Source organism: Ambystoma mexicanum, chromosome 2q (genome assembly GCF_040938575.1).
Source record: "Ambystoma mexicanum isolate Mex_15411 chromosome 2q, UKY_AmexF1_1, whole genome shotgun sequence".
NCBI classification, from domain to species: domain Eukaryota; kingdom Metazoa; phylum Chordata; class Amphibia; order Caudata; family Ambystomatidae; genus Ambystoma; species Ambystoma mexicanum.
Window position 1 is genome coordinate 171,348,519 of NC_090924.1, and position 22,567 is coordinate 171,371,085.

At 44.5% G+C, this 22,567-nt stretch overlaps 1 protein-coding gene across 3 annotated transcripts in view; it reads right to left on the reverse strand.

The window, feature by feature from the left end:
- The window catches only part of ALS2CL (ALS2 C-terminal like), a 757,501-nt gene that overhangs the window by 59,438 nt on the left and 675,496 nt on the right, over positions 1-22,567 (reverse strand). For all 3 annotated transcript variants that reach the window (XM_069647086.1, XM_069647089.1, XM_069647088.1), the window contains one exon: positions 1,393-1,489. In XM_069647086.1, coding sequence (XP_069503187.1) covers positions 1,393-1,489 — 97 coding nt within the window. The remainder of the gene's footprint in view (positions 1-1,392; positions 1,490-22,567) is intronic.

The window sequence follows — 22,567 nt, forward strand, 5'->3', positions numbered from 1 at the left end:
CCACCCGGCAGGCCAATTCTGGAGGGCGGGAAGGCACCTTCGAGCAGAACTTTGCTGGTACGGTAACAACGGTACCGGCAAGCTTATCAGTACAGGTGTTACTGTACGGGCAAACTTGGAATGAGGCCCAATGACTTGTAGAAAAGTGTATATATATGTTTTTTAAGAGTTAGGGGGTATTGAGGAAGTGGGGAGGGGTGAGTGGTAGTGCTGGTGTAAGGTAGGGATGGGGAACCCCATTTAAAAAAATGAAAAAAATGAAGTAATTCTGTTGAATTAAATTGCAAGGGAGTAATTTACTTCGATAAAACAATGTTGAACCCCCAACCTAAAGCAGCACATTAATGAACTGGTGCGCAAAGGGTAGGAGTCCATAAAAAAGAAGCAAGGGGCATAATATTCAGAATGTGCAACACAAAAGAAAGTGACGTCAGCGGATATGTTGTTACAGCAAGTAAATTCAAGCCCGATTTCAGAAAACAAGGTCGTATCGGGATACATTCAGCTTATTGAAGTAGAATAAGGCTTCTCTTCTGCCCTACAGTGATAATCTGCATGGAATGTAATGGCCGAGGAGGACATGCTGATTTCAAATAACTGTAGTAATGTACATGTTATGTAGTGACTGTCTGTGTCATGCTGTCATGCTGTGAGTCTATGTTTTCTCATGGAGTGTTGCTGTGTGAATGATGGAATGTTGATCTGAGGGTTCCATACTGAGGCAGGCAGTTAGAGCTCCCCTGCCTGGGTGATGGGGCCAGTGCTGATTTAGTCCATACTCTCATGTATTGTCTTAATGTAACTGTAACCTAAGTGTCTGGAATAAACTTAAGATGTAACTCAAGATAAGCCTGCAAGTCACTTCGCAACAATACACAAACTCACTTCTTGATCGTTCACTCTCACCTTAAACTATACTTCCTGGCTTTTAGCTCACATCATTCTGAATTCCTAAGCTGTAGGTGTAGTGTTAGTTTTCCTTTAGAAATATAGGAAGAAACGTTCAGGAAGACAGTGACAAGCTGAACAACTTACACCTGACAAGGGATACATTGAGATTTCTGTATACGCTGCTACTACTTTAAAGAGACTGACCAAAGGTACTTTGTGATAGCTCATGCTTTTAGTCATTCTTTTGCATGTCAAACGAACAGGCATCATGTACATACAATTGACAGCTTTGAATAGCTTATTCTTTTTATATAGTTTTTGTTTTCTTCAATGCAACCGTATTGTGTCCCCTCTCTAAAATATGTGGACCTGTGGCACGGTATAACTCGTGCAACATAAATAAATACATTAATAAGGCATTTTTGTAAGGCTTCTTTTGTTTGTGTCAGTTTCACATATGTCTAAACACTGGAAAACCGAAATACAAACATCCCAACTCACCTCCAATGCAGTCAACATGAAATCGTATATCCCACCGACATTTTCTGGATCCATTAGGTCCCTGATGAAATGAATTTCAGCTCCTAGGTGTTGAATTCTAAAAAATAAAGATACATATATTTGGAGCAATGTACATCTTGGGTCTTTTTTTAGAATATTTAATGATGCCCACTGGGTGGACTGACCAACAGAATGGGGGTCATTACATTTTCCCGGATCTGTATGGGGAAACACAGGTTTGCTATTGGGGGCACTGACTTACCAACAGGCCTGACCTGCCGGCAAATCAGGCCCCCACTGGCAAATATATGTTGCAATTACCAGTACCGGTACTACTGGTGCCGGTAATTCCAGCAATCCCATAGAATGGGGATTTACCGGCCTTTCTGCTGCTTGTAATATCCCGGTAATACTGGGATTTCAGGCGGTGACACAAGGGGCAGGGATACCAGCAAACTTGTAACGAGCCCCTGTGTGGCGATAGCAAGAGTTGCCAATAGGCCGATGCTGCTGAAAAACCTGTAGGGCTTTGGCAGACACGGTCACGTGTCAAGCAAGTATGGAGACCTTTATGAGGCAGCAGACTTAAAACAGAGCTTGTTATTTTGATGTGTTTGTAGAATCACATTAAACAGTCATTGGCAAATCCAATAGGTCTGGCTTGTTTTAAGTATTGTTATGTACAGTTTAGATGGGCCTGTTAATCAACCGTGGATGGGTGGTTGCAATGACAATGGGGACTTACCGGGGCATTACGGCCCCGACGGTCCCGGTAATCAGCCATTGCCGGGCGCTGGAAAATATGACTCCTCATTCCCATTCGAGTCCCATTGGACTCAATGGGAATGGGGAGGACGGATGCACCGGCACCATCCATGAATGGTGCCGATGCATCCGTCAATGTCTGCAAGCAGGTGCCTTTCCACCCGCCAGGTCAGCCCTGGCGGGCGGAAAAAGGCACCCGTTCGCAGAACTCGTAGTTTGCCGGTCCGGATGCAACAGTACCAGCAAGCTTACTGGCACCGTTGTTTCCGGACTGGCAACTTTGTAATGATCGTCTATGTGTGTTTCTGTTTTTAATCGAATAACTATAAAATGTGTGGTTGTATAAACTGTCGGAGCATATTATGTATAAAAAGGAGCATCAGTGTTACAGTGTAGGAATGGTACCATGTGTCCAATTAGTCACGTAATCCCTGGCACAAAATGGCATATATTAGGCACTGGCATGGAATTAACATGCAATCATGCTATATGCTAGGAAGTTGTATCATATATGAGGTTCCAAGCAACATATGCCAGACACTATCAAGATATGTCCTGGTACTCCTAATACTTTTAAGCCTTAGCATACCCTGATAGTCCCCTCATATGTCATGCATTGCTATCAATATATATCAATATAGCTCTTCATGCCAGATTCCTTCCGGCTTTTAAACACAGTAATATCTATTATTATCGCTCAATTTAATGGTACTAAATGGCTGAACATTGGGAGGATGAAGGGCTGAGCCAACCCTGCATGAATTCGATCTTGGAAAATGCATGATGATGTCCTCATGCCAAAAGCAAGCTCTAAACTCGTGAGCTATCCACCTGGAACATGTAGGGATATGGCCAGGCCTTTGCATGATATGGCCAGGTAGTCCCTTGTCAGATAGCCCATTGGGTGGCACAAAGGATGAGGAACATACACTGATTTGTAATGCATTATTTCTTCCAACCACCGCCCAAACAGTCCCACCTGGACTTGCAATGTTGGATCAGTCTCTGAATTAAGGGTTTCCCGCACCTTGCTTCTGAGTGTCCCTTAATTCTCTCAGTGTCGCTCTTAATGGTTTCCGGCACCATTCTTCAATATGGTTCTTACGCCCTTCTGTCCACTCCTGTAGATGTCGCTGTGTTTCTCCCCGCAGTTGTTGTTCTCGGGCGTACTTCTCTGAAAGACTCAAGTAGAGCCAAAGGGGCAGTTCTCCCTCTGCACCAGGCTGCTTGAGTAGAGCCTTGACAACTTCCCATCCCAGAGTCCTGGCTTTTACTCTCCTCTGCTCTTCTCTGTTCTGTGCCTGTTCCTCCTCGATGTTCTCTCCATACTCATTCCAATTCCAGTGGCTGGTCCAACCCCTTCAAATCAGGATCTTTCACTCATTGCATGCTTTCGTCCCAACTGGCCTCATCATGCCTTCTTATGCTATCTGTCTGCTGCTGATGTTATCATGCGATTGGGAAATCCAGTTGGTTGAAATGAGGAGCCAAGAAAATGTGTAACTGCAATGTTGGTTTAGGTAAAGTCGTATGAAAAGGAGAAAAGAAAAACATTTTGCACTGATTTAAGAATGCTAGTCCTTATAATCACTGCACCAGCCTAGTATCCATTTTTAAATATGTAGACCCACAAAAGCAAGATTATTTTACTTAACACTTGCTAACGGCAGCACACGCCTTTATTTATGTGATTGCGCACATATGTGATAGCTAATTTCCAGTGGGTTTGGGCTGCCCTAGATCCAATAGGAACACTGATAAGAGTTTGCAAGTTGAATTAAAATGCTTTCGCGCAGCTATGGTGATATCATTTAGCAAGTGTAGGCAACAACCATGCAGACAAATTAACACAAACAGCAACCTAGACGCCCCCTTGGCTCATGACAATATGCTTGTCCCTGTTTCAGTGGAACAGTCACCAATTCCAACTCTTACCAGGCTGGCCGTGCCACAGAACCTGGCACCCGCGTCTGGGAAGTGGCTGCGTGTAGTACAGAAGAAACGGTAAATCGTGTCCTGATTCATTGTGGCACTCTCTGCATGGCTGCCTGGCAGCACCTAGCCTGCTTCTTCCTCATCTTGACCGGAGCCATGAGAGCAATTGGTAGCAGGGAGTGGTTCGCACCGTACTTGCACGCATTAGCCGAGAACTATTGAAGCAATTGGGCTGTTTGCCTTGCACAACCAACCCCAGAAAGCCCTTTCGTCAATGTGCAAATTGATTTCATGCAACTCCCCAAATGTCTTAATTTGTATTTCTCCGTTACTATTCATGACTAAATTACTGGGTAGGTAAAGGCTGACCTCTGTTGAAAATACCTCTGTTGAAAAGCTAATTCTTTTACTGTGTCTAAGAAACGTCTTACACAGTTTATATATAGGTTGGGACCCATGCTATTATTAATAGTGATAGAGGTTCCCAGTTCACTGGACAGGTGGACATAGACATCTGCAGAGCCATACATATTTCTCAGAATTCTCATTGTACTTACCCCACCCAATCTAATTGAGCAGTTAAATGCTCTAATGGCAATAAAAAAAACATGCCTCTCCACAGAGAGTTAAGATACTGGCCTCAGATTGCTTGAGGCCTCAATCGTAGTATTACTGGACGTGCATAATAACCCCAGAAAGAGACACGGGCTGTTACCTCATGAGATCTTGACTGAATTTCATGTGCGCATAGTACAACCCCATCTTTGACAGCAAGATGCTTGTATTTTCAATTAGAAGATGTGAATGTTTTGAACTATTGTACGTCCTTGTGAAGGCTATCGGATCTCTCCATTCCCAGGTCAAATAAGCACTGTAGGTGCCATCCTCTGAACCCTGTCATTCCCACCAACCAGGTGACTAGATTTATCTCTGAGAGCACTAGAGGACACCAGCTTTACAACCTTGTTGGTGTGGACCTTTACACGTTCTCCTTACCATGCAGATGGCAATTAAGTGTTAGAGGCATCCGACGTGTGTCCATGACTCCAACTGTGGGTGAGTCCCACCTCCTGTAGAAGCATCTGGAAACGCTTCAAAGGCATTCGGGCCCTATCCACTGGCTGATACGGGAAAGGGACACTGGCCAACTCCTCCACATGTGCCTCTGTATGTGTATATAGTGGTCCTGTGATGAAATCCTCAATTCAGGATCATGTTGATGGTCCAGCAGAGTATCTGCAGGCAGCTCCAGGAAATAGTGGATTCTCACCATCAATAAGTGCAGAATTTATCTTAACACGAGAGCAGCCTCAGCGCGGCTTTGATCCCCTAGGTTCTGATTCTCTAATACACAAAGGATACAATCTCCGTCTGTGCAGAGGATGGTGCCGAAATTAAGTTGTGCTTTGAAAAGATACCTGCCTAGGCCTTTGTAGAGTATTTTTTAGCACTGACTCCTCTAAATCACGAGGAAACTGATGGAGACATTCAAAGAAGCCACAGAGATATCATCCGTTTGAAACCTTTCTAGGTTTGTACCTACAATTCTGCTACTGGTGGATTTCTATTCATGATTGGTGTCGTTGTTCTGATGCCTAAGTACAGACACTTGTGTGTATGCTAGATTCTGCTGACCCTTCAGTTCATGTGTTAAGTGACCTGAATGACAACTGCATAGCAACTTCTTGGGGACTTGTGAGAACTGACTGACTCCTGAACTCCACCTGTCCTCGAATAACTTTTTTCAGTAACTGTATGAAGAATGTTTCTTCTACACTTTTTAGTGCTTACTTTTACATGAACTATTACAGCCTCCAATGCGTCAAGTATTGAGTCCCAAGGTCCTAATAGACACCCTTGGATTGAAAGCAAAAGCAAAAACACTGTTCTGCATGCCACATTGCACCATGCCTGGATTCAGAATATTCCTGATTGCTGGGCCTGCACCCACATTCCACATGATTTAGTATCAGGTTTTCCTGTAGGTCCTGTTTCCATTAACTGTGGTGATATCTGCAACGCTCTCAGAGTAGTTTCAGGAACAGAAATTGCCAAGCTATGCTTCTGTCATACTCAAAGATGGGATTTTCGGGTTCCCCATACATTCCCCCTCTACATCAGAAGAAACCTGCTGCAATAAACAACATTCTCTTGCCCCAGGCCTTCTATGCTACACTAATCGGTATCTCATTTTATGTGCATCAGCAAATGCAGTTATTCACTGTCCACTAGCACTTGTATGGTTATTATTAACAATGTCACATTTTCTTTAGATGCAGGGTTCTGTAGCGGGTTACCCATGCATTGAAGTGGTGGTGGTTACATGGTGCATATTGTGCCTGCTGTTATATACTCCTCTAAGTCGCCATGCCTTCCATGAAAGAAAAGACTCAGGTTGGGAAACCTTCATGGATAGCATAGGACACATAGTGCTTGCGAAGGTGTAAGGTTGAATTGTGATAACATTCTGACAATGGGCCTCATTATAAGTTTGCCGGTCTGGGAACTACGGTACCGGTTAGCTTGCCGGTACCGTAGTTCTCAGACCGGCAAACTACGAGTTGTGCTTGCAGGTGCCTTTCTGCCCACCAGGTCTGTCCTGGTGGGCAGATCGGCACCCGCGAGCCCAGCATGTCGCATGCACCGGCACCGTTTATAACGGTGCCGGTGCATCCGACCTCCCCATTCCCATTGAGCCCTAGGGGGCTCAAATGGGGAGCATTCCGTTCCAGAGCCCGCAAAAGGGCAATTACCGGGTCCGGCAGGGCCGCAATAATCCGGTAATTGCCCATTCGCGGGCGCCAGAAATTTTCGTAAGTATGGCGGCAGCCTGCCGGTTTTACCGGCAAGGCTACCGCCAAACTTCTAATGAGGCCCATTGTCTCTATTTCTGCTCTGAGTGGCCAATCACACCAAAATGTCCCTTTCACTCATCACTCATGGACAGGTTGCTATGTGCACAATTGTACTCCAAAATATCATGGCCCGAGACCTTAAAGGTGTTTGTGCTCTTCTGGGATCAGAATGCTGAACATTTATCCGAAATTATGAAGATAACCTCTATGATATTATTTCCCCATGTTAGAAAGTGTGTGGTCATACTGCATACATCAAATATGTACAAGCGAGGGTCCATATAGCCCTGGATAACCAGTTTGATTGTCTCGATAGGAGCCTCCATATTATCAGGAATGTTGATTTTTGCGGTCCGTTTGGGAATCTGTTACATTTTCATTTAAATGCCTGGAGATGACAAGTGTAAATGTATTGAATGTTAATGAAAAGGTGTTTTTGATAAAAACCTCAGAAAGGATGTTTGGGCAGGTTACAGGCGTGTTTGAACTGTTCACTAAAATGGTTAAAGGTATGGGACTGGTGGTATTTAATCTCAAAGACGCAGTGTTGTGGATGAAAAATGCGGTTGGATAAAGTGAGGAGGCAAAGAATGGTAAGTTGCAATGTTGGTGTAAGTGAAATCTGATGAAAAGAAGAAAATATTTTTTTTTACTGATTTTGGAAGGCTAGGACTTATAATCCTTGCCCCAGCCTAGTATAGTTAGAGAACTCCATTTTGAAATACATACACTTGGTAACAAGATGGAGTTCTGCTTTGGAACACAAGCGCGAGAATTATCCACAAGCGTTCTAAGAGCAGCACAAGCCTTTGTTAATGTAATTCTGCACTGGCAGCTAATTTTCAGATTGCAGAGAGCTGACCTAGCTTCTAGCAAAACACTGAAAAGAGTTTGCAAGTTAATTCGGATGTATATCAGTCACTGGGTGTATGGAGTGTTCAGGGAGCGTTCCGACTGTGGATGCTTTCACACAAGACTGTTATTGTACCAAATGCAAGGTGTGAAAACCTCCTTAATAAAATCATACATTCTTTTGCCGTTCTCATTGATAACGTATCGGCTGCAAACAATATCATGTAAACGTCTTGAACTTGACTATATTGATGTTACAAAATATCAATTTGCTCGGTAACATTGAACAATGAAAGAGGGATGATTATTTGCATATTACACCACTCAAGGCTCAACTAAACAGAAACAGCTTGAAGCCCAGTAATCCTCTAGTTTAAAGGAATTGTTCGGTCAGAAATTTTTATTGTCCCTACGGGTCAGCCATGTGTTTTTAAGCCTAAGTCGCTCGATTTTAGAAAAATTTCCTATGGACCTTACCCGAGTGTTGTCCATTAAATGCACGCAAAAACAGGCACCAGGGCGCACCATTTTGTGATAATCCGATCACTTGCCCCATCGCCCTGGCTGACCTGCTTTTGCAGCACTAAATCATATCCCCCGCCCCTGAGCCTGTCATCAGCAGATGCGTACCGCCCATTTCACAACGCCAAAGCACGTCTCGTGTCAACAATCGCTGCGCTTCAGCTAATGACGTGTTGCCATGGAAATGGCAGGACGCCTCTTTCCTCAATAAGTATAAACAGACCGTTCACAACACACAACAGCAGATTTTCTATTCCATTCCTCTCTCTGTGTTACTTTGAGTATTCTGTGACTCGTTTCTGTGCTCTGGTCAGCTACCTTCGCCACTTGTAGCCCGTGTGAACACCTGTACCATCGCTATAAATTATTTTAGTTTGTTTACCACACAATGGCTACAATAATGCCCTACATGTACGAGCCCAGGTATACCTAGGAGGAACTACTGGAAAGGGAAACATGCAAAAACGATGGGGCTTCGGACGGCAGTTGGCAGGACGAATCAACGGATGAAGACCCTGGACCTAGTCGCATGGACGGTGTTTCCACCTGGTGCACATCCAATCGGTGCGAGCTAATGCCAACCGAGGACGAGAACTGCTGCTGCTGTGAAAACTCGGGATGCGTGGTCTACATTTCGGAAGGCGATCCACGGCCGCAATGCATCACCGAGCTGCCAGACTTCAGGGCAACCTTCCTCACACGGTCTGTGTTGAGGATAATCATGGTGCTTATGCACAAACTTCGCGCAACTGTTCGTCCTCGTAATCCGAGTAACGAGTAAGTATACTGTGGTTGTGATGCCCCTACTATTTCATGGTTGTCTCCTATATCCAAAATTACATCTACATATGTAACGCATGAAAGCCGTTCAATAGTGTGCAGTGTCTAGATAGCATTTGTCCGAGCAGAATGCCATTAGTTACAAGAATTGTCATTGACAACAAAGGTTTAATAAACTTATCTTGGTTTTTTACAGGTGGTAAATGCTGGTGGCCTATCGTTTCTTTACATGGTGGCTTCACGGGAGACTTGGACACCACGTTCGAAGAGTAATACCCACCTGTGCCGTTTGTGCCATAAGACAAACTTTCCCCAGTGACAGCGGTCAGTACAGGGAATTTTCCCTCGCTGTGCTGCAACCTGACCTGTACAATGTGTAAAGTTTTGTATTTTTGTGCCATCAAAATAAGAAACAAAATAAAACACCACATTAATTTAAAGAACGGTTGTTTCAATTTTTTTAATGAATGAAGTGTGTCTCCATTGAAGAGTCTTCCTGTGCCTTGCCTGCACGCACACCGGCCCATCCATCCCACCCCCCTCTATCAAAGGCGGTTCGCGCCAGTGGATGCGCGCTGCCATGGGGGGCTGTCAGGGGCGCAAACGGCCAAGTTGCCAAACAGCATGTAAACTTGAAAAGGTATCCCACGCCCAGGGGCAATTGCTCACATGGCCTCCTCAGACCCGTGTCTCCAGGCAGGCCTCCCCTGAAGCAGGCCGCCCCCTGCAGTCCACATAAGTGTGTCTCCATTCAGCAGTCTTCCTGTGCCTTGCCTGCACGCCCACCGGCCCATCCATCCCGTCCCCCTCTATCAAAGGCGGTTCGCGCCAGTGGATGCAGGCTGTCATGGGGGACTGTCAGGGGCGCTAACAGCCAAGGTGCAAACAGCATGTACACTTGAAAAGGTATCCCACGCCCAGGGGAAATTGCTCACATGGCCTCCTCAGACCCCGTGTCTCAGGAAGGCCTCCCCTGAAGCAGGCCGCCCCCCTGCAATCCACATAAGTGTGTCTCCATTCAGCAGTCTTCCTGTGCCTTGCCTGCACGCCCACCGGCCCATCTATCCCACCCCCCTCTATCAAAGGCGGTTCGCGCCAGTGGATGCGCGCTGCCATGGGGGGCTGTCAGGGGCGCAAACGGCCAAGGTGCCAAACAGCATGTACACTTGAAAAGGTATCCCACGCCCAGGGGCAATTGCTCACATGGCCTCCTCAGACCCCGTGTCTCCAGGCAGGCATTCCCTGAAGCAGGCCGCCCCCATGCAATCCACATAAGTGTGTCTCCATTCAGCAGTCTTCCTGTGCCTTGCCTGCACGCCCACCGGCCCATCCATCCCACCCCCCTCTATCAAAGGTGGTTCGCGCCAGTGGATGCGCGCTGCCATGGGGGGCTGTCAGGGCGCAAACGGCCAAGGTGCCAAACAGCAGGTAACTTGAAAAGGTATCCCACGCCCAGTGGCAATTGCTCACATGGCCTCCTCAGACCCTGTGTCTCCAGGCAGGCCTCCCCTGAAGCAGGCCGCCTCCCTGCAATCCACATAAGCGTGTCTCCATTCAGCAGTCTTCCTGTGCCTTGCCTGCACGCACACCGGCCCATCCATCCCACCCCCCTCTATCAAAGGCGGTTCGTGCCAGTGGATGCGCGCTGCCATGGGGGGGCTGTCAGGGGCGCAAACGGCCAATGTGCCAAACAGCATGTACACTTGAAAAGGTATCCCACGCCCAGGGGCAATTGCTCACATGGCCTCCTCAGACCCCGTGTCTCCAGGCAGGCCTCCCCTGAAGCAGGCCGCCCCCCTGCAATCCACATAAGTGTGTCTCCATTCAGCAGTCTTCCTGTGCCTTGCCTGCACGCACACCGGCCCATCCATCCCACCCCCCTCTATCAAAGGCGGTTCGTGCCAGTGGATGCGCGCTACCATGGGGGGCTGTCAGGGGCGCAAACGGCCAAGGTGCCAAACAGCATGTACACTTGAAAAGGTATCCCACGCCCGGTGGCTATTGCTCACATGGCCTCCTCAGACCCTGTGTCTCCAGGCAGGCCTTCCCTGAAGCAGGCTGCCCCCTGCAATCCACATAAGTGTGTCTCCATTCAGCAGTCTTCCTGTGCCTTGCCTGCACGCCCACCGGCCCATCCAACCCCCGCCCCGATCAAAGGCGGTTCGCACCTGGGGAAGAGCGCTGCCATGGTGTGCTGTCAGGGGCGATAACAGCCAAGGTGCGAAACACCATGTATACTTCAAAAGGTATCCCACGCCCAGGGGCCATTGCTCACATGGCCTCCTCAGACCCCGTGTCTCCGGCCAGGACCCCCCCTTACGCTGGCCGCCCCCTGGCATACCACATAATACCACGACATACACACGTCATTCATTCACAAACAAACCCCTGTTTCTAATACTTTATAAACCACTTGATATGTCTCATGAGAACATCTTTGTGCTTTGCAAGTCAACTCCTGAACGTGCTACCTGAGAACCACTGAGATCTATGCTAATCTGCTCGTCGTCGTGCTATCCGTGAACTTCTGTGACCGCTTCGAGCAAACTTGTCAGTGTGCTACCTGTGGCCATCTTCCTGTTCTGCTGCAACATACTGCTCGGCTTTCTGAATCCAACTGTTTGTTGGTCAAGGTAAGGCCATGTATCCTAGTCATATTTCGGTGATTTTTAAATTTCTATCTATTTGCAAGTAGAGTACTCAATAGTGCTATGTTCATTGGTCTCATTGCTATTGACTTGAGTTTCAATTGTTATGCTATCAATAGATCTATTTATTTTTATCTGTGTCAATTGTCATCAAATTGCATCCTTTGCGGGTCCTGTCTATAATGTAAGCATGTTTCCTTCTCGTGCAAGACAGAACATCCAAGGGACGAGTCACATGTTCAGAGTTTAGTCACATCATTTATAAATTTCTGCAATTTATGCAAATACTAAGCCGCACATTATGAACTGGTATAGTTCCGGCGACCAAAACAAACCTTGCATTGAACATTGTATGGTTCATTTACTTTTTTATCACATTTTATTCATCAAGATTGTATAATAATGTCGATATTTACTTTTCAGAATTTTCAACAATGCCTGCCTGTTCGATTAGCGGTTGCCCTTCGAAGACCCAGGCTAAATCTGAAGGCACTACAATGCATGTATTCCCGAAATCTGTTGATCGAATAAGAGAATGGGTCAGACATTGCAGATATCCACTGGTTGAGCTGCAAAGTAGAGTCCAACAAGTCTTAGAGGACAAGAGGGGTGATCGATACCGCATCTGCAGCCGGCACTTTTCCTCGAACATGTACGCCACATCTTGGGTAACAAAGAAGAATAAACAGCGAACGACATGAAAATTTCTCGCAAACGCTATTCCCACTCCATTCTTCCACATTCTGCCACTAGTGAGTCAAGTGTCCTGATTTAGCTTTAGGCCTTGAGGTAGTGTGTAGGTAGCAAAATGGATTAATTGATATTTTAGGTGTTGTGTCCCTTGTAATACTTTCGACATTGATATGAGTGTATAGCTTTTTGAATAATGACATTTATCAATATATTCTTTTTCGATTTCATAACCCACAAACGAAATCTATTTATGGGCACAGGGAACTGTGCTATATTGCGCATTTTCAATATCATTATTCTCAAGTATTCTGTCGCCTTACATGGCAATTTTTAATATTGGCATTTCATTATCAAACAATAATTTACCTTTACAACTGCTTGACTATCCACTGAATCTGAAGCAAGAACATTCTACATCCATGACGTGCTCGCAGTTATCAACCACTTCTAGTGCATATCAGGTAATCATACTTGGCTATTCCGCTACAGACTTGTTTTATGCATGTCAAGTAATAGTTTTTATGTATCGTGTAATTATTTTACTGAATCTTTGGTTAGTGCTTTCCAATTGTTATACACCTTAGTTATCGTCCACTGGTGTTTGTTTGCAGTTATAATTAGTGTTATCCATACTAATGAAAGTACTGTCTTTCAGGGAGATGCTGAAGCATCCACCACATTGACAACATCCCTAGATGTTCTCCAGCAGCACAAGGTATGGATACTGACAGCTCCATCGAACTAGATCATCAGAGCTGGAATACTTGTCATTCGTGGTTAGCCATTGATATGTACCTGTGCGGTCGACCCCAAGTGTGTGTTATGTTTTCAGTATTGTAATTCTTACTAAAGCAAGTACTTTGTTTCAGGCAGTTGATGGGGCGTCAACCCCCGCACTTGATGCAGAGCCTGACATTCAAATAATTCCAGGGGAAGTGGAAGCGGGACCATGCGTATACGAATCGGCGCAACAGCTTTCGGAAGTGCGCACTACATTTACAACATCCGTAGATATTATTTAGCAGCACGAGGTATGGAAACTGACAGCTCCATCGAGCGTGATCATCTAACCTGATTGCATTTGCTATACTTTCTTCCCTATTAACGCAAGGACTGTGTTTCAGGGAGACGACAGAGCTTCCACTACAATCACAACATCCCATTTAGATGATGCAGATGTAAAGAAATCGGAGAAATAAGTTGATTAAATCGGATCATATTTAGATATCCATTGATTCTTTTAGACAATGCATCATTTGTGGTTATCTATTTATATGTACCTGAGCCGTCGACCCCAAGTGTGTGTTATGTTTACAATATTGAAAACCATACTAAATGCAAGTACTGTGTTTCAGGGAGTTGCTGAGGCGCCCTCTCCAATAAAATAAATCATGGCAGTCTATGCGGAGCCAGAGGTATGGATACTGACAGTTCCATCGAACTAGATCATCAGAGCTCGAATACTTGTCGTTTGATTGTTCTACACAATGTTTCATTCGTGTTTAGCTATTGAGATGTACCTGTGTGGTCGTCCTCATGTGTGTTTTATGTTTTCAATATTGTGATACATAGTAATGAAAGTACTATGTTTCAGGGAGTCGATGGAGCGTCATTCTGTGCTGTCTATGCGGATCCAGGAAATATAGTCGTTGCAGCGCAAGAGGAAGTGAAGACATGCAGAAACGAATCGGAGCAACAGTGTGCAGATGTTGAAGTTCGAGTCAAGAAAGTTGCAAAGAAAAGAAACAAAAATAAGCTTAGTTACAAACAGTTCATATTTTTAGAAATTGTTTTGTGCTGGGGACTATATTATGTTTTTTTTCTGTCAATTGTACTATACTTTATCTTGTGTTTAAACTGAACATCCCTTTTCCAATCTGTCCTCTAGTTACCCGTGGGTGTACGAACTATACATACACAGACAGTGAAGCAAATGAGAGATGTTGCTTGCCAGACCATTTACACTATGGAGGAACTATCTATTGAGGCGCGGGGTGTTCAGACTCAAGATGCTCATGTCCAATGGCCAGAAAATGAATTGAATGTGTTCGGAGAATCCAGTAAAGTTTTATTGGACCATTGCTACAGTGCGACTGCACCACCACAAGATGATGATACTGGATGTATTGAAGATAGCTCTGAAGTAGTCGCAGATTAATTCACACAATCTACACCAGCAAAAAAAAAATGCCACCCAAAAAGCTGTCGACATTGTTGTGTTCTCCCGTCAATGTTGAAGTAACAGATGTTGAAATGACAGAGAATGAACCAGCAGCAGTATTCACCGACGTATCAGAACTTGATATCAGCGATATTTCGTTCAATTCTGGTGATATGTCCGCATCGATACAGTCCGAAACAACTTTGACGCCGGATGACAGTCTAATGAAAGAGGGCAAATACATAGTATTTGACAGTTGTTTGATGGATATTATAAGTATGCTGAAATGTGGGCATTCATTTGGAGGGAAAGTATGTGGGAAGCCATTGATTCATGTGACTCGTCAAAAACAAGGCAATAACATCAAAATACATGCCGCCTGTAGATTAAATCATAATCCAAGCATACCCACTAACTTCCGACCTATCACCACGGTACTGTTTCTGCTTAATATTTTAGACTGCGCAGCACACCTTCAGATCCAAGATTACCTGGAATCTAACAATTTGCTAGGTCTACGACAATCCGGATTTCGTCCCAGACACGGGACGGAAACTGCTTTAATAGACCTAAAAACCCAAATTGAGGTATTGAAGGATAAGGGCAAACTAGCAATGCTACTACTGCTCGACCTCTCTGCCGCATTTGATTTGGTCAACCACCAGATCCTATGCAGGCACCTCCACTCGGCTGCCAACTTCTCGTCCTCTGCTGCAGCCTGGATCAAATCCTTTTTGAGCAATAGATCCATGAGGGTCTTTGCCCCCTTCCGCAGCTGCGGACCACTCCCCAATTCACTGCGGTGTACCTCAGGGATCTTGCGTGTCACCTACACTCTACAACATTTTCATGAAACCACTCTTTGATGTGCTTGACTATCTGCGTGTCTCCTACACTAACTATGCGGACGACACCCAGATACTCATCCCCATTACAGGTGATTATCTAGCTGACACTAAGGCCCTTAACAACGTCTACCTGGTCATCCAAGCCTGGATGGCCCAACACCAGTTATGCCTAAATGACGACAAGACGGAGCTCCTTATCCTGGGCACTGCACAATGCCTGAGCAAACTAGAGCCGTCCTATCAGTCATTCAACATAGACGGTAATAACATACGAGTCTCGAAAGATACCAAAACGTTAGGTTTTTACCTTGACGCCACCCTATCCTTATCCCAACAAATAAATGCAGTCAGATCTGCTTCTGCATACACATGCAAACTTATTGCAGCCCGCAGACCGTTTCTTACCACACCTAACAGTGTCACACTAGCTAGAACCCTCATTATGGCCAAAATTGATTATTGTAGTGCTCTTTAGGTACCAGCCAAGAGAATCTCAATAAACTCCAAATAACCCAGAACAACACCATTCGTGCTGCCCTAAACATCCCCCGCAACCACCACATTTCAGAATCTAGAACCAACTTAAAGTGGCTACCTGTCAAGCAGAGAATTTCACTAAAATCACTTGCCCTCACGCACAAATGCTGGGCTAATAAGGCCCCTATCTACCTCTGCAGTCGGCTGTCTCGCCACTCGACCTCCCGACCTCTAAGAACTGCCCAGACCCGCTGTCTATCGATCCCTAGGTTTAAACTTCAAAAAGCGGGGGGCTCTAGCTTCCCTGTCCTAGCCTCTAAGCTATGAAACTCCCTCCCCGCTACAATCAGAGCTGAAGACTCATTCAACACATTTAAAGCTAAAACCAAATTGTGGCTTTTTGACCAGCACTAAGACATGCTCTGACCTCCGTTACTATTTTTTCTATACACCCTATGGGTATATCCACTGTTAAGCCTAAGCGGCACTGAAACCACTGTATTATATGTAGATATATACTCTGTTAACATTTCTGTCAATGTAATTTTTATGTCTGTATATATGCATTTCTGTAACTTTGTACAAATTGCACCCTGATGCCTCCGGCCTGATGGCTTGCGTGTTATAAATAAAGCAAATACAAATACAAATACGTTCTCATAGTCTGCACAACCGATGCTGGGTAAACTGCCAGCAGGCAATCTACTGTGTGCAGCTGCCTCACTTTTTAGTGGGTCCAGCTTTAGAAAGTTAGAGTCTTTCCTTCAGTTTGTGGGACTCCATTTCATTTCTAAAACGCAGTACTACAAATTCCAACATGATTATCTATTTCCAGCCATTAGTGATGCTTGGAAAATTGAACAATTGTCTCTAGAAAGTACATTCGAAGTCAAACTATTCAGGCTTGCCGGCGATGGACAGTGCGACAGCCCTGGATTTTCTGCCAAGTACTGCACCTACCACTTTCAGGACATGGATAGTAAGAAAATTGTGAGTTCGATGGTCGTGCAGGTGTCCCAATGTAAATCCTCAGAGGCCATGGAGAAACTAGGATTTATAAAATCATTGGAATATCTACAATCGAGGGGAATGCACATCGACCTCATAGCCACGGACAGACATGTTTCAATAGCCAAGACAATGAGAGAGCAGTTCCCACATATTAAACATCAATTTGACGTATGGCATCTTGCTAAATCAATCAATAAGAAAATCTCGGCTGCAGGGGAAAAAAAGTTTTGGAAAGTATTTCACAGTGGTCCCAGTCTATCAGCAACCATCTTTGGTGGAGCTCCAAAACTTGTGAAGGGTCAGTGAAAATCCTACTTGAAAAATGGTGGTCACTGGTGCACCACTGTACCAACGTTCACTGCTGGACAGAAAACCAACATTTCCACCAATGTGAACATGGCCCTTTGTCCATAGAGGAGGCACGGAAGAAGAAGTAGTTGATTCCATCTTCACCTACACTCAAAGCCATTGGGAAGATTGTTTTCGATAAAACTCTATCAAGAGATTTGAGGGGACTGACAGAATTCTGTCACACAGGAGGTTTGGAGGTTTTCACAATATGTGCCTAAAGTACAAGCCAAAGGGATTGCATTTCGGCATACAGGGCATGAAACATAGGACTCTACTAGCGGTCTTGGCCCATAACGAGAATGTGTGCTGTGAACAATCCAGGACTAAAGGAAATGTAGGGATGCCTTGCTACACTACGGCCTTTGCAAAAAGAAGTAAGAAATGGGTGGTGAAACCAGTATATGAGGAAATGGAGTTCGACTTTGTTAAAGGCCTTATTGTTACTGTACTAGAGAAGCACAGACATGGGATTTTGAGCGTTTCTGTGCACAGCACTGATGCATAGCCAACAAACCTTGCCACTGTGCCATGTCCACCCAAAGCAGACCTCGTTGAGAAGTACAAATCCTGGTTTAAAACATTGTAATCTGATTGTCTTTTTGAAAATAATGTTATTGTACAATGTACATACAAAGTATGATAACCCTAAACTCTCCCTTCATCCTGGGTGGCGAACAACATGGTTGTCATCTTTGACTTCTCTCTCTATTCACCTCATATCGCTGACCTTGTGAATATGTGTATGTATATATTTTTGTTGCTGTAACTAAGTTTCGCAATCTCATGTAAATGCTGCGCACTGTTAACTGAGGGGAGGCTTGCGCATTGCAAATAATAAAACAAACAAACAATAAATCTCACTTTCAACTAAACTCCTGGGGTACTTCATACTTTCCTTGACCATCCCCAAATAGTCAATGTTTCCATAGTTATGGTTCTCTAGGGCTGTAAAGCTCGCGGAAAACGAGGACAAAATTGAGGGCCTTGGAACGTGCCAAGCGAGGCGTTGCAGATGGGAGAGACGCCAGTTCGCATTTGCACATTGAGGCCTATACAAAGATGGAGTCGAAAATTCAAGTTCTCACAGATGGCTTTACACGGGATGTTGCAAAGTAAGAATGTATGCTCATGCAGAGTGAAGGTCAGCGGCTTTGGTTTTTTGCTCGCGGGCTGAAGAGGCCCGCGACTTGCACTGGCAGTATAAGGTTCTATTGTTTTTTTACCTTGAGAGACAGAGACCATGCCGAATACACTTCATTTGAAGGAGGAGTGCAATAACGTAAGAGACGATAAGGATGAAAATTCTGAAACTACACCGAGTTTCATGATAGTTCAGTATATAAAAACGGCACGAACACAGTGGGATCTACGGACTGCATTACGCAGAGACACAATGGAAATGGCAAATATAATGTAAGTAACTCTTTAGACGCTTTCATACCAGAATGAAGAATTAATGAATGAATGAATGAATGATTGAAGAGCAATTAAAACATTAGTGGGATCGTCTTTCTACCGGGCTCATGGGCATGCATGTGCCCATTCGACACGCATGTAGACAAACAGTCGTTTCTCAGTGGTTCAACGCTAAAAAATCATTACATTGTGTCTTAACCTCGATTTATTTTGTTAGTTTTCGCATTGCTTTTAGAGCCGAACATACTCCATTGCACTATCCACGCAAGCAAATAGTTTCAGCTCGGCCGTAATAAATAAAATGAATAATAGTTATAAAGATCGGCTGGTGAGACTAATTTCAATTTTTATGTTTTCTAAACAGGTACATCCTATCGTACTGCTACTGCCACCTATTTCAGACCCCGGCTGATGGATTTTTTAATCCCCAGCTGCAGTTTCTTGTAAACAACTGCACAATGTTGACTATTTTATGGGACTATCGCCAAGTGCCCATATGCCCTTACGCAGTACTAGCGGCTAGAAGCAACATATCAACCTCTACGGTGGCCTAGTGCCTAGTTGATGGAACAGCCTTGTGGTTCACCATGCGACCAAAGTGCTTCTTTTAACGAAAACCAACACCCTGTGTACCATAAAGGAACAGCGCGTGACTCACGATAAACTTTAGAGGATTTGGGGATCGAGAGCAAAGAAAAAAAATTCCATTTTGATTTAATATGCCAATTGCTGAATTTTCTCTAAACATTTAATGTCAAATAAATGTACTTTACCAAATGTACCGTATTGCTGTTTGATTTTAAAGTACAGTTTCATATTCCGAATTGTGGCGTGCTGTGTTGTGAGTTGATCTGTGTTGGTTTCCGGGTTCTGTGTGAAGTCGCGTAGAAGACGACTGGGCGCGTTTGCCTACGCAGCACAGTAACGTCATGGAGAGAGGCGGGGAATATGAATGTTTTGATAATGTCAGGCTCAGGGGCGGGGGATATGATTTAGTGTCGCAAAAGCAGGTCAGCCAGGGCGATGGGGCAAGTGATAAGATTATCACAAAATGGCAGCGCCCTGGTGCCTGTTTTCGCATGTGTTTAATGGACGAAAACTCGGGTAAGGTCCATAGGAAGTTTTTCTAAAATCGAGCGACTTAGGCTTAAAAACACATGGCCGACCCGTAGGGACAATACAAATTTCTGCCCGAACCATTCCTTTAAGATTAGAGAGAGAAAGGCAGAGTATGAAAGACCAGAAAGCGAGAGAAAAAGAGTAAACCGTCAGGGGCAAGTGCCATGGAAAGGAAGATAAAGAGATAGAAGGAGCAGGAAAGCTGTAGAGTTTGCTTACAATGCTAAATGAAAGTCTCCAAACATTGTAAAACATTATCAAACAACATCAAAACCATTTAATCCTTCATCAAACATGTTCAGATCATTTTCAAAGCTTGCCTAAAAACATTGCTTTAGCTATGCCCCGTACCCATCAACATACACTGCATTAACGGCACAAAAGAAACTATAACCCTCACAAGTAGGTAGGTGGGTGTGGGGGAGTGAAAGATCCTCCTGGAAGAGCAAAAAAGAGTCAGTCAATTAGCGACAATTATTGGAGAAATACTCCAGCTTGCACCATGGGTCTGGCCTTGCCGTTGGGTATTCCATCTTGCTATGTAAATAAGCTTCCATTCTATGCAGAAAAAGGCTGCTGGTTCCACCATGTCACGCTCGATAACTGAGATATATTTTTCCAGTTAGATGACTATGAGTGCATCATACAACCTCCCTTGAGCCTCATTGCCATCGAAAGACGGTTGTGCACCTTCCGCCATTACTGAAAAAGGGGAGAAGCGGATAAAGGCATTAATATACGAAGGATCTAGGGCCATAAAGCCTCCCAGTACGATTTTGAAAATGTACAGGTAAATAGCATATGTTTAAGGGAACCATTCTCCAGCTGGTATGATCAACATCGGGAGCGGGGTGAAGCGTCCTCTGATTTATCCAGGCAGGATGGCGTGAAGAAGGCTCTGTTATATAGCATGAAGTAGTTTAGGTAGTAGAAGCTGCCATCGATGTACGACAGATGTAATGCCACAAAGGAGGCATTCCTTCCATGCAAGTTCAATCTTCCTATGCCGGTCAAATCTGGTGGATGCCGATGAAAGAAGATTTTTCTGAAACCCGTTATTGTCTGGACGACTCTGCATTGGCTTGCTTTTACACCTAGATAATTGCAGATATCTTGAAAATGCACCCTCCCGGAGACCGTATTTTGCTTGCAATGATGCAAAGGGGAGCAATCCCGACACCTACTAGAGTTGGCTAGTAAATAGTATCGTCCTTTCACTGCAAGTAGGCCAATGTAGGGGCTCACCCACTACTTTCACATTATTATTAAACGATGCAGGTGGGAGTGATGCTGTATTATTTTGAAACCTATAGTCATTTTCAAACTGCGTACAGCTTTACAGGTAAAATCATACCCACCTCCTGAAGTGCTAGTTTAGCATTTAGAAGCAGCATCTCTGCTGTCCTATATGGGACTGCTAAGCATGTTTCTAGGTTGTACCAGGCAGGGTGCAAGGATGGGTCTGCTGCCAAAATCTTCCCCAACCCTTGGTTAATACTAACAACATACCAGTACTTTTTAAAATTCAGAAACCCATCTCCCCCACGTGATGAGTGCAATTGCAATCTATTGAGAGAAATTTAAGGCTTCTGACCTTTCACAAAAAGACGAGTAGGCGCTTATAAACATAATCAAAGAAGGAGGATGGTCACTCCATAGGCAACCTTGCCAGACCATAGAATATAACTGGAGTGATTCACATCTTAACGGTCTATAGGCGGCCCCACCAACAGAGCAGTAATGGGGACAATTTATTCAAAAGGTTCTCAATTTTAGTTCTAATCATCTCAGCATTGAGTTTTATGGTCTTACATACTGGTTTATTGAAGCAAATTCGGAAATATTTAATGTTATCGGGTTGCCACAAAAGGCCAGATCTCTCGATATGTGATTGAAAAGGATGTGCAGGATTATTTTGAATAAGAACATTTCAAAGACGAAAAGGTTATATTCTAAATGTTTGGATTCGAAATAAGCACCCCACAGCTAAATCTCCTTTGTAGACCCCGTTGCCCCCAGTTACCAACTTACCTTTTGGCGGCATACTTCTCTGTGTGCCGCTGAGTCCCTGCAGAGCAAGTTCCCTTCCCTTCCATGGATGGGAACCGGCGCTGCAGGGTCCTTTTCTTTTTTCTTTTTTCTTTTCCCCAAAACTTTGTTTTGGAAGCAGGGAACACCCCGGCCATCCTGATTCCGTTATAGTGAACAAGGGTGCAGGGAACACCCCCTCAAAACCTGCTTCCCATGTTCGCTATAATGAACACCGAATGGTTAAAATGTTCAGCGTTCTCTGCTGTATGTAATTCTGGTACAGCCGAAATCCAATCATTTCAATTATTCGTTTTTTTATATACAGCATTTTGAATTTTTAGATTGAAAACAGTAGTTATTTAAGGGCAAGACTTCAATTTTCTTTAGATTCAACTTGTATTCCGCTAGTTCTGAGTAAAGTTGAATCTCCTTTACAAGGAGTGTGAGGGAGGTAGCTGAGCGTTCCAAATAGGCAAAAATATCGTCAGCGTAGAGCGAGGTCTTTACCGTGAACCTCTGGGTTTCCACCCCAATAATAAAGTCATTATTCCGGACACATTGCAATAGGGGTTCAAGGGCTAGAAAAAAAAGAAATGCGGAAAGGGACAACCTTGTTTTTTGCTTTTAGACAGGGAGAAGTAATGGGAAAAACACTGTTCACGAAAACAGCAGCTTTTCGGTGTTAATAAAGTGCCATAATCAGGGATATTA